This window comes from Primulina eburnea, chromosome 16 (assembly GCF_022965805.1).
Source record: "Primulina eburnea isolate SZY01 chromosome 16, ASM2296580v1, whole genome shotgun sequence".
Taxonomy (NCBI): Eukaryota; Viridiplantae; Streptophyta; class Magnoliopsida; order Lamiales; family Gesneriaceae; genus Primulina; species Primulina eburnea.
Genome location: NC_133116.1, coordinates 23,221,890 through 23,234,622, shown reverse-complemented (window position 1 = coordinate 23,234,622; position 12,733 = coordinate 23,221,890). Strand labels below are relative to the sequence as shown.

Genomic DNA, 12,733 nt, shown 5'->3' with positions numbered 1-12,733 from the left:
GGAAAAAAAGGCGACAAACAAATCTGCAAAAGCTAGCACCTCAAATGAATGTCGAAGAACTCGAAATAAGAAGATATCGAAGCAAGGTACGAACGAGAACCATATTTTCGTCAATGTCTAGGGTTTGTTAATTGTGGAAACTTTTTTGTGGTTTTGAAACTGTTATTGTTTGTTTTAGGTTATTGACAACCTTTTTTTCCCATTTTATAGGCTTTGTTCTTGATATTGTTATTCATTCGAATTTTTTAGTTGTATTGTTAATATTTTTAGAAATTTCGATTAAATTCTAAAGTAGTAGTTGTGCTTGATTTCGAAGTTGGTGTTCCAAATTCCTTGTGTTATGCACAATTCAATTTTTATGTGATTATTAGGGAATTTTCCGTCTACTGTTGTGGCCAGTGCAATTAAATTTTTTGCATCTAATACCATGGCTAGATTTTTTGATCAAATAGACATGTCTAAATGTTATTTTTTGTTTTGTGTATATGCAATTATGTTCTGTTTCTTATTCTATTTTGTAATTGTGTTTGTAATAGTTATTGTATAATTTTTTTTATGTTTTTAATGTAGAAACTACTCCAGAAGACAAATTAATTCATGATTATAATGAGAAGAATAGTGGTAAAGAATATTTTTCACGATGTTCCCCTCCTTATTTTAAAACTTTGATGGGAGAATTGAAGCCAATTCTAGGTGAGCAGCATATGAGTCGGATAAATGATACTCATTTCGCCAAATGGATTGATATGACTGTCCTTGCTATTAGTAGTTGGCGGATTGATTATGTTCTGAACAGATTTCTGGGTGATTCATTTTCTTTTTTTGTGGGGACCCAGGCTCTAACTCAATTCTTTCTAGGATTAATTGGATCTTTGTTCGAAAATGTGGGTCATAAAAAAAAATTTCTTTCAACATTAAATCAAATGTAGATAAACATGCACAAGGTCTTTATTTATTTTATCTCCACAAACGTTCAATACATATTCAACAAACCAGTATTCAAATAGAGTACATGATCAAAAGTACAAATTACTAGTACATCTGCTATGCCCGTGATCACCACGCTATATCTATCTCTCATCTCTATTGCGACCCAGATCCTGCCCTACCTGTTGTTATGCACACATACAGACACAACAACAGCCGGAAACTCCGGTGAGAACAAATCCCAGTATAAGACATGTAAACATGTATATCATGCAAGTGAATATAACTCATGATACATGACTATACAAATACAACATGAACTTACTATCATGAGGAGAACCAATACAACATGTTACATAATCTATAAACATAACCATATAAGCATGTAATCTTATTCAATTCATGTCTTGACTTGACTCAATTCTAACTCTAGGGATCCCGGTGTGAATAAGACGTCAATGTCTGTCACCTACTCTCCCAATCGGGGTAACGGTACGTCTTATTCCTAGACTTCGGTCATGTCTGTATCAAGTGTCTACACACGGAGTCGAACTGCTCCAATGCGACGATACTACCGAACGTCTAGTTTGACAAATCTGTCGATGACTCCTATCTCAAGACTTGATTATAATTTTATAAACAAGGCATAAACATTAAAGTATAAACATAAGCTTGTATGCGATTTTGTTGGGAAACTCAAATTGAATCTCATTTGAGTTGTGTCTCCCCAAACAAAACATGAATTATACCTTTCGTTGTTAAACCTTTATCGGTGTTGAGGTCTCGATGTCGAAACGTGGCAAGATGAATCCTTTTGAAGCTCTTGATGCAAGGAACACAAATCCGAACTCGGAACTAAATTCGGGTAATCGAATCTTGTAAAACTAGAAAGTTAAACTTGAAAGAACTTGCTGAATTCTCTTGGCTTCTCTCGGTCACTTTCTGTTCCAAGGGAAGGTAATGAAGACAACACTATATATATCTTTCATGGTAACAAACACATGGCTCCTTCTTTAAATTACACGTCACGCGCATATGCGCGACATCACTCGCGCATATGCGCGAGACCTACGAGTCTCGGCAATAAAATTCCCAACTCCTCGCGCATATGCGCGCGTTATCTCGTGCATGTGCGCCAAAGTCTCCGGAGGTGTCGCGCAGATGCGCGCCTTATCTCGCGCATGTGCGCCAATGTCTCTGGACGAGTCGCGCATATGCGCGCATTTCTTCGCGCATGTGCGCCGATGCTACTGGAATTGTCACGCAGATGCGCGCATTTCTTCGCGCATGTGCGCCAGCTGTTCTGTCTTATTTTAAATATTTTCCCCTCTCATCTTATGCCTTTCCTACTCCTATCTCATTTAGTACTTCCTGTTGCATGTCATGCATACTCATATCTTCCGAGTCTCATATCAATGAAGACTAATAATCTCGAGCCTTACATTTCTTCCTCTCTAAGAAATGATTTCGTCCCCGAAATCACAAAACATTCTAATAATGCAATTATAATAGGCAATATAATCAAAACTGAAGAAATACTCACATCACATAAATAACTCGGGATGTTTCTGTCTCATATCTGCTTCTGTCTCCCAAGTTGCTTCTTCGATGCCATGACGACTCCACTGGACTTTCACTAACGGAATAGGTTTCGTTCTGAGTTGTTTTTCTTTTCTATCAAGAATCTGTACCGGTTGCTCAACGTGACTCAAAGTCTGATCAAGCTCGGCTTCATCAAGCTGAATGACTTGAGAACTATCTGGCATATATCTACGTAACATCGAGACATGAAAAACATCATTTATCCCCTATAGAGAAGGAGGAAGAGAAAGTCGATAGGCTCGGTCACCAATCTTTTCAAGGATTTCGTAAGGACCTATGTATCTAGGCGAAAGCTTCCCACGTTTACCAAATCGAACAACGCCTCTGAAAGGGGAAATCTTCAAAAATACTCTGTCTCCCTGCTGAAATACTAACGGTCTACGTCTGATGTTCGCATACTTAGCTTGCCTATCTTGTGCTGTTTTCATTCGCTTCTGCATTATCTTCACCTTTTCTGTCATGTCACGAATCTTATCAGGCCCCAATTCTGGTACTTCTGAGATGTCATCCCAATACAGCGGTGATCTGCACTTCTTGCCATATAAAGCTTCAAACGGTGCCATCTCAATGCTCGTCTGATAGCTGTTGTTGTACGAGAATTCACAAAGAGCTAGTGAATCTTGCCAACTAGTACCAAAATCTAGTACTACAGCTCTCAGCATATCCTCTAAAGTCTGGATAGTCCGCTCTGACTGCCCGTCTGTCTGAGGATGATAGGCCTTACTCAGATGCAATGTCGTACCTAAAGCCTGCTGCAAACTGTGCCAGAAATGAGAAGTAAATCGGGGATCACGATCTGATACGATAGACTTCGGCACCCCGTGCAATCTGACCACCTCTCTGATATATATCGCGGCCATCTGATCATGTCGGTACGTCATTCTGTATGGAATAAAGCAGGCTGATTTGGTCAATCTGTCAATAATGACCCAAATCGCATCATAGCCCCGGGATGATCGAGGTAACTTCGTCACGAAATCCATGGAAATGTGATCCCATTTCCATTCAGGAATAGATAAACTCTGAAGTAGACCTCCGGGCTTCTTTCTCTCGGCCTTTACCTGCTGGCAATTCAAGCATTTAGACACGAATTTGGCAATGTCTAATTTCATCTGTTTCCACCAAAACTGTGTCTTCAAGTCATTGTACATCTTCCTGCCACCAGGATGGATACTAAACCGACTACAGTGTGCTTCCGATAATATCTGCTGTTTCAACTCTGAAATATTTGGCACTACAAGACGGTTATTTACATACAGAACATGATCAAGTACCTGATATTCTGACAAATACCCTGATCTGACCATCTGAATCGACTTCTGAATATTCTGATCAGTTCTTTGTGCTTCTTTGATTCTCATAATCAAATCTGGCTCAACTTGAATCGTAGCAAGTCTCAATGGTTTGCTATCTGTATGAAATGCTAAACCAGACAAACAGCAATTCTCAACTAAATTCGAAACACCTATCGTCGATAATGATAAAGTACATACCTTTCGACTCAAGGCATCTGCTGCTGCATTTGACTTCCCTGGATAGTATTTGATTTCGCAATCGAAATCTTTCAATAAGTCAAGCCATCTACGCTGCCTCATGTTCAACTCTGATTGAGAGAATAAATACTTCAGGCTTTTGTGATCAGAGTAGATTTCAAAATTTTCGCCATAGAGGTAGTGACGCCAAATCTTCAATGCAAATACGATAGCCGCCAATTCAAGTTCATGAATTGGGTATCGAGTCTCGTGAATCTTCAACTGTCTTGAGGTGTATGCGATCACATGTCCTCGCTGCATAAGAACACATCCTAGCCCTCTGTGGGATGCGTCACAATACACAATGAAATCACCTGTACCTGAAGGTATCATCAATACAGGAGCACTGGTCAGTCGTTTCTTCAACTCCAAGAAGCTAGACTCACATGCTTCAGACCACACAAAAGGCGTATTCTTCTGGGTCAACTGTGTAATTGGCTTTGCTATACTGGAGAAATCTCGGATAAATCGTCGGTAAGAGCCTGCTAGACCCATGAAACTGCGTATCTCTGGCACAGAAGTCGGTCTCGGCCAACTGATCACAGCTTCGACTTTGCTCGGATCCACAGAAATACCATCTCCAGATATGATATGTCCCAAAAACATAACTTGTCTCAGCCAAAACTCGCACTTCAACAATTTAGCATATAATCTCTCATTTCTCAATGTCTGTAATACAATTCTTACGTGCTCGGCATGGTCAGTCTCATTTCTCGAGTAAACCAGAATATCATCAATAAAAACAATAACGAACTCATCTAGGTACCTTTGAAAGACACGGTTCATCAATCTCATAAATACCGCTGGTGCATTCGTTAAACCAAAAGGCATGACAATAAATTCGTCATGTCCATACCTGGTTCGGAATGCCGTCTTCGGTATATCAACATTTCGTACTCGCAGCTGGTGATATCCGGATCTCAAATCAATCTTTGAATAGACGGAGGATCCTTGCAACTGATCAAATAAATCATCGATGCGAGGCAATGGATATTTGTTCTTCACCGTCGCCTTGTTCAGTTGCCGGTAGTCAATGAACAATCTCATCGAACCGTCTTTCTTCCGTACAAATAACACTGGTGCACCCCAAGGAGATACGCTCGGTCTGATCTAACCCTTGGCCAACAAATCTTCAAGTTGTGCTTTCAGTTCTTTCAGTTCAATAGGCGTCATTCTATATGGAGCTCGAGATATGGGCGTTGTACCTGGTATAAGATCGATGCTGAAATCTACCTCTCGAACTGGAGGTAACCCTAGAATCTCGTCTGGGAACACATCAGCAAACTCACGTACTACTGGCAGATCTGCCAATACTGGGCTCGATTTCAGTAAATCTACTGAATAGATAAGGAACCCCTCTGATCCTTTCTGCAACAATCTGGTCATAGTCAAAGCAGACACTAAGGGAATCCGAGATCTGGAACCCTTCCCGTAGAATTTCCACTCGTCAGTCATCTCTGGTCTGAACCTGACTATCTTCTGGAAACAGTCTACAGTGGCTCAGTACTTGGTTAACATATCAATCCCAACAATACAATCAAAATCAGCTATCCCAAGTACAATACAATCTAAATCAATTTCATGTCCCTCAAACTGTAGTACACAATGTCTAACTGAAGTCACAGATACAAGACCACTTCCCAACGGAGAAGAAATAGACACTACAGTAGCTAAGGACTCAACAGGCAAAGCATGCAATAATGCAAAGCGCTCAGAAATGAATGTATGAGATGCACATGTGTCTATCAAAACATAGGCAGGATAACCGCAAAGAAAACAGTTACCTGCGATCACATCGTCCGGTGCATCTTGAGCTTGCTCCTCTGTCAATGCAAACACCTGAGCCTGTTGTCTGGGAGGCTGGCTCCCTGTCTGGCTACCTCTGGCTCTGGGCTGTGTCTGTGTAGAAGTGGGATGAAAGGAATGGACAGACGAAGCTTGCCTCTCAGGCTGAGCTACTGATGCAGAAGACCCTGAAATCTGAGATCTCTGTAAACCCCTTTGTGGACAGACCCTGGCAAAATGTCCTGTTGCTTACATATGTTACATCTGCCCATCACACCCTGACACTGCTCGGTGGCATGTCTACCTCCACAAGAACTGCAATACACACCTGTGTACTCCGTACTCTGGCCAGGACCTCTCTGTCGTAACCCGCTGGAGCTCGACGAACTGCTCCCTGATCTTTTGAATTGTTTTCCCTTCGCTTTCAACTGATCTTTTCTTCCACTGCTACTTCCACCGCTTTCAAACCGAGTAGGGGGTTGAGCTGAAGGTAATGGCGGTGTAGGAGTCGGCGCAACATAAGGAATGCTTCGTTGCCTAAGTAATCCAGCCTCCGCTCCCTTGGCACGATTCAGCGCATCAGTAAAGTTGTTGGGCCTACCGGTATTTACCAAAGTAAAGATTTCTGGATTCAGGCCATTTATAAACTGATCCGCAACGGCCTCTTCATTCTCGGCAACATGAGGGGCGAATCTGAGCAATGACGAAAACTTGGCAACATACTCCTCGATGTTCAGTTGTCCCTGCCTCAAGTTGGTGAACTCGGCACCCTTATCTTTTCGGTATGACACTGGGAAGAATCGCTGGTAGAACTCAGTATCGAACACCTTCCAAGTAATCTGTGTGCCCCGGTGCTCCAATGTCCTCTTCATGGTGATCCACCAATTCTTTGCTACATCTTGCAATTGGTGCCCAACTAATTTCACTCGTCGATCAACAGTGTACTCAAGGGATTCAAATAGCATCTCGATATCCTCTAGCCAACTCTCACATTCGACTGCATTTTCTGTGCCCTTCAGTGTCGGTGGTCGGAAGGACTGAAACCGTTTAAGCAAAGTCTCCATTGGTGTAGCAGTCACGTCCATCGGATCACCGGATGTACTGCCATGTTCTGATGCCCGACCTGCTGCTGGTTGCGGTACTCGTCGAGGCGGCATATCTGAATATCAAACAAATTAATACACAATCTATACAATTTGCCTCAGCCCTCCTCTGATCATATACCTCTGATCCAGAATCGGTTCTGATTCAGTCTTTACGAGTACATGCTGTAAGTCAATTCAGATAACAATACAACATGTAATAGGGAAAGCAATAAATCATGCTAGCACATCATAAAGCAAGGAAGATGACTCGATCTACCCCGCTCACTCTATTCTATCTCAGTCTACAGAACCTACTGCTCTGATACCACCTGTTGTGGGGACCCGGGCTCTAACTCAATTCTTTCTGGGATTAATTGGATCTTTGTTCGAAAATGTGGGTCATAAAAAAAATTTCTTTTAACATTAAATCAAATGTAGATAAACATGCACAAGGTCTTTATTTATTTTATCTCCACAAACATAATATACATGTCTTGTTCAATACATATTCAACAAACCAGTATTCAAATACAGTACATGATCAAAAGTACAAATTACTAGTACATCTGCTATGCCCGTGATCACCACGCTATATCCATCTCTCATCTCTGTTGCGACCCAGATCCTGTCCTACCTGTTGTTATGCACACATACAGACACAACAACAGCCGGAAACTCCGGTGAGAACAAATCCCAGTATAAGACATGTAAACATGTATATCATGCAAGTGAATATAACTCATGATACATGACTATACAAATACAACATGAACTTACTATCATGAGGAGAACCAATACAACATGTTCCATAATCTATAAACATAACCATATAAGCATGTAATCTTATTCAATTCATGTTTTGACTTGACTCAATTCTAACTCTAGGGATCCCGGTGTGAATAAGACGTCACTGTCTGTCACCTACCCTCCCAATCGGGGTAACGGTACGTCTTATTCCTAGACTTCGGTCATGTCTGTATCGAGTGTCTACACACGGAGTCGAACTGCTCCAATGCGACGATACTACCGAACGTCTAGTTTGACAAATCTGTCGATGACTCCTATCTCAAGACTTGATTATAATTTTATAAACAAGGCATAAACATTAAAGTATAAACATAAGCTTGTATGTGATTTTGTTGGGAAACTCAAATTGAATCTCATTTGAGTTGTGTCTCCCCAAAACAAAACATGAATTATACCTTTCGTTGTTAAACCTTTATCGGTGTCGAGGTCTCGATGTCGAAACGTGTCAAGATGAATCCTTTTGAAGCTCTTGATGCAAGGAACACAAATCCGAACTCGGAACTAAATTCGGGTAATCGAATCTTGTAAAACTAGAAAGTTAAACTTGAAAGAACTTGATGAATTCTCTTGGCTTCTCTCGGTCACTTTCTGTTCCAAGGGAAGGTAATGAAGACAACACTATATATATCTTTCATGGTAACAAACACATGGCTCCTTCTTTAAATTACACGTCTCACGCATATGCGCGCGTTATCTCGCGCATGTGCGCCAAAGTCTACGGAGGTGTCGCGCAGATGCGCGCCTTATCTCGCGCATGTGCGCCAATGTTTCTGGACGAGTCGCGCATATGCGCGCATTTCTTCGCGCATTTGCGCCGATGCTACTGGAATTGTCACGCATATGCGCGCATTTCTTCGCGCATGTGCACCAGCTGTTCTGTCCTATTTTAAATATTTTCCCCTCTCATCTTATGTCTTTTCCTACTCCTATCTCATTTAGTACTTCCCGTTGCATGTCATGCATACTCATATCTTCCGAGTCTCATATCAATGAAGACTAATAATCTCGAGCCTTACATTTTTTGTTGGTGATAATATTACCATCCCTTTCAAATCAGCTGATTTCAATGTTGTGCTCGGCCTACATCACATTGGACAACCAGTTGACTTGGACATGAAAATGGAGTCCAAATAATTGACACGTCATTTTGACGGCAAGGTCACCAATGCCAAGCGAATAGCCATTTATGAAAAATTGATTTTCCTTGCAAGAAGTGACGATGAATGTGATATTGATGATTTTGTGAGAACTTTCATTTTGTTCATTTTCAACTGCATAATATTTCCCATGGGCAATTATATCACTCCTGGATTTATATTTCCTTATCTCGATGATCTTACGATATTTTTTGAATATGCTTGGGGAGATGCTGCCTTCCGATTTTTATATCGAGAAATATGTCAGATCGGGAAAAAACTTTATGTTGATGGATGCACGGTTGGATTGATGGTTAGTATTCTGCTTTACTAATTATGATCTTAGTTTTTGTCATTAAGTTTTATTTTATTTTATTTTTTTGTTTTAGGCTTGGTTTTATGAGACAGTCCTAGTTTTAGGAGTAAGGCGTGGTTTAAATGTTTACCCTCGGTTATTTTGTTGGGGGAAAAGCAAGATCCCACTAAATGCAGCTGGCACTGAAACATTGTTGAAACGCATAGATTCAATTCAGGTACTTATAATTATTTTAGTTTATTAATCTAGTTATGCAAAATTAATGTTTAGTTGATTGACAATTGTATTTATTTTTATTTGTGAATAGGTTCTGTCCATACATCCATTTTGTGAGGAGGAGAAGTTGTTCGTGGACATGAATCTTGTTTTAAATCAAGAAACGAATAGATCTGAAGTAAAACGTTTTGAGAAACTTGTCCTGAAAAAAATGAATGATTTGAAGATACTGAGAAAGAGATGTGCTGAATTAGAGGGTGAAATGGTTCGACGTAGAATGAAAGGAAAAAGTTATGTGGCGGATAAACGTGAGAATGTTGTTGAATCTGAGGAGAAGGTTGATAAAACAGAAGAAAAGGTGACTTTTGAGTCACCACATGATGCAAGAGCTAAATTTGGTGATTTTGTTGACGTAGTGGTAAATGCAGTTGTTTCTGATTTGGCTAAAGAAAAGAAAGAGTTAGATGAATCCCATTCTTTGAATGCTTGTGTTTATGAGAGCATTGGTGGTTTGCTACTTCTGAAGTGGAGAAGAAAACTATTTCTCAATCTTCAATTGCGGATCATGTGAGGGCTAGGGATGATCGTGTGAAGAAAAAAAAGTTCCATGTTTGTGACTCCACCTAACTCAACACCAAGACGTAAGAGAAAGGTGAGAAAACAGGTAAATGAAGTGTCAATTATTTCGAAATCGATTGTATTAAGTTTAATTTAGTTTTTATGTTTTTCAGTACTATTGTTGTTATTGATGTTTGGATTTTCTGTTATATTGCTGAATATATCGCCGCTTTTGGACAGGAAGTTATAGACGTTGAGAAGAAAGGCAATACTCCTGGCAAGGTTGCCATGGATGAGTTTCAAGGTAGATCAGATTTTTGTGGACATGAAGAAGCTGAAGATGAAGATAGAAAATTGGTGACAAAATTTCTTGCTAGAAAAGAGTTGGAGTACGTTGATCTTCCGTATGTTTCTTCTTCTTGTTTTCGTAATAATGTGTCCAAAATTTTTTAATGAAATTGAGTTTTCTAGTTTGTAGTGTTGTCGTTTGGGAAGATGCGGTTATGATTTTAAGTGGACCGATATTATGTCATTTTCATTTTGGTGATCCTGTGAGTCTGAGATAATTAATGTTTACATGAGAATTATGCAAAAGCAAAGTTTGCCGCATGGATTTGAGATTTATTGCATGGACACAATGGTGCAGGTTCGTAGCAGTTTGAGTTTTGCGTTTTTTTTGTTTTCGTTTTACTATATTAAGATAAATGAGTATATGTATTCTTCAATGTGTAGAAAGAAGTCCTTACGAAGTTGGAACAACATGGGAAAAGATCGATGGTACATCGGGATGATTATGAAGCTTATCTTTCACTGATGACATCTTTCACGATGGCTAGACTGCAGGAACTGACTGCAGAATTATTTAGAAGATGCAGTTACATCAATTTCCCTATTGATGATAGGTGGCATGGGTTTTTGTTGGTTTACAAAAGAGATGAAGGGATATTTAAAGTGTGGAACTCCATGCATGATCCATTCTCTGTTGGGAAAGCCAAAGTTTATGTAAGTTTACTTTGAAATGTTCAAAGTTTACGTAAATACAAATTAAGATTAAATTTTGAAAGTATTTTTTGTTGCAGACAAAGTTTTTGGCTGGTTCCATACATCACTTATGGGGATTCGACCTTGTAAGTGAGCCAGTGTTAAGAGAACCTTGTCGTCGACAAGGTGCAACCCTCGATTGTGGTGTCTATGCATGCATGTGGTTGGAATGTCTTGCCCGTGACACAGATGAGATCTGGAGCTATGCACATGATGTGAAGATGGACACTTATCGAGCACGTTTGGCAGCCACAATATTATCTGATGAAAATGGATTGTTGAAAAACAAGTTTGAGTATTAATTACTCCTCACTATTCTGATGGTTAAGAAGTCACAGTAGTACTGGAGTTTGAATATTTGGAGTCTATGTTTAATTGTTGGTTTAAATTATGTGATGAAGACACACAATTGATTATTATCGTGTTTGTGTTAGCTGTTACGCACTTCAATAACTATTTCTGTTAAAATTTATCTCTTTCTGGGAAAGTTTGGTGTATCATTTGTTCACTTTTCAGAATTTGGGTTACCTGGTATTTTAAATGGTACATATCAATTCAGAAGAGAAAATTGAGTACAAAATTGCTTTATGGGGTATATTATATGTAACTATGAGCACAAATGTTAAATAATCGAGTATATCTAACTAATCTAATATTTAGTCATACATTAGTAAACACACAATAGTATTTAACTGCTCGAGGACAATGTACACACAAATTGAGCACAATATACACATGAATTGATTACAATGTACATATGTATTGAGCACATTGTATCCGTAAATTTAGTACAATGAACACATAAATCGAGTACAATGACATGTCAATCCAGCACAACGTAGAGTAGTTCATCTATTCATGCTAGGATCACCAAGTCATTATCCGATGAAGTTCTTGTATTTTGTCAATTTCAAAGTACATAAAATGCCCGATTGAGTATATAAGTTACATAATCCAGGATAATTTAAACGTTTATTGAGTACAATATTTCTTCTATCGATCACCAACATATAATATTATCTAGAGTTGTAGTGTGTCAATTTCGAGGTACGTAATATGTCTAATTGAGTATATAAGGTAAATAATCGAGAATAATTTACACGTTGGTTAAGTAATCAAGGATAATGTACACACGATTTGATTACAATAGATGAATATATTGAGCACATTATACACATGAATTGACTACAATGTACATATGTATTGAGTACGGTGTACCCATAAATTGAGTACAATGAACACATGAAACGAGTACAATGACTTGTCAATCCAGCATAACGTAGAGTAGTTCATCTATTCATGCTAGGATCACCAAGTCATTATCTGGGTGAAGTTGTTATTATGTCAATTCGAAGCTCACAAGATGTCTGATTGAGTATATATATATTAAATAATAGAGCAAATTTCACACTAAAACGGGTATAAATGATTTAAAATCATGTATACATGTACATAAATCGAGTACTCAACTTCATGTTATATGTAGATTTCATGAATTTTATACATATTCAATTTGAGTACTCAATTTCGAAGCCCACAAGATGTCTGATTGAGTATATATATTAAATAATAGAGCACCATTCACACTAAATCGGGTATAAATGATTTAAAATCAAGTATACATGTACATAAATCGAGTACTCAAATTGAAGATTTATAGAAATCATGAAATTGACATATAGCATGAATTTTAATTCTCGATTAATGTACATGGATACCTGATTTTAA

General features: G+C 38.9%; 1 protein-coding gene across 3 annotated transcripts; it reads left to right on the top strand.

Annotated features, from left to right (window-relative positions):
* Positions 1 to 8,786: 8,786 nt before the first annotated feature.
* On the top strand, positions 8,787 to 11,280 carry LOC140816996 (uncharacterized). Of its 3 annotated transcripts, none has more exons than XM_073176548.1 (6): positions 8,787 to 9,187; positions 9,264 to 9,407; positions 9,498 to 10,070; positions 10,209 to 10,368; positions 10,867 to 10,966; positions 11,044 to 11,280. In XM_073176548.1, exons 1-3 carry the CDS (start codon positions 9,026 to 9,028, stop codon positions 9,975 to 9,977), a joined length of 786 nt encoding a protein of 261 aa, XP_073032649.1. In that variant the 5' UTR covers positions 8,787 to 9,025; the 3' UTR covers positions 9,978 to 10,070; positions 10,209 to 10,368; positions 10,867 to 10,966; positions 11,044 to 11,280. The 3 variants fall into 3 exon arrangements, with proteins under 3 accessions (XP_073032649.1, XP_073032648.1, XP_073032647.1); XM_073176547.1 differs by having other exon boundaries at positions 8,788 to 9,187; positions 10,205 to 10,353; XM_073176546.1 differs by having other exon boundaries at positions 8,788 to 9,187; positions 10,205 to 10,368.
* Positions 11,281 to 12,733: the final 1,453 nt, after the last annotated feature.

What these genes read in the sequence shown, in the direction of transcription:
- LOC140816996 (XM_073176548.1), top strand. Translation starts at nt 9,026, where the DNA reads ATGGGCAATTATATCACTCCTGGATTTATATTTCCTTATCTCGATGAT. An exon ending in GATGCACGGTTGGATTGATG is followed by an intron (nt 9,188 to 9,263) that starts GTTAGTATTCTG and finishes TTTTTGTTTTAG; the next exon opens with GCTTGGTTTTATGAGACAGT. An exon ending in AACGCATAGATTCAATTCAG is followed by an intron (nt 9,408 to 9,497) that starts GTACTTATAATT and finishes ATTTGTGAATAG; the next exon opens with GTTCTGTCCATACATCCATT.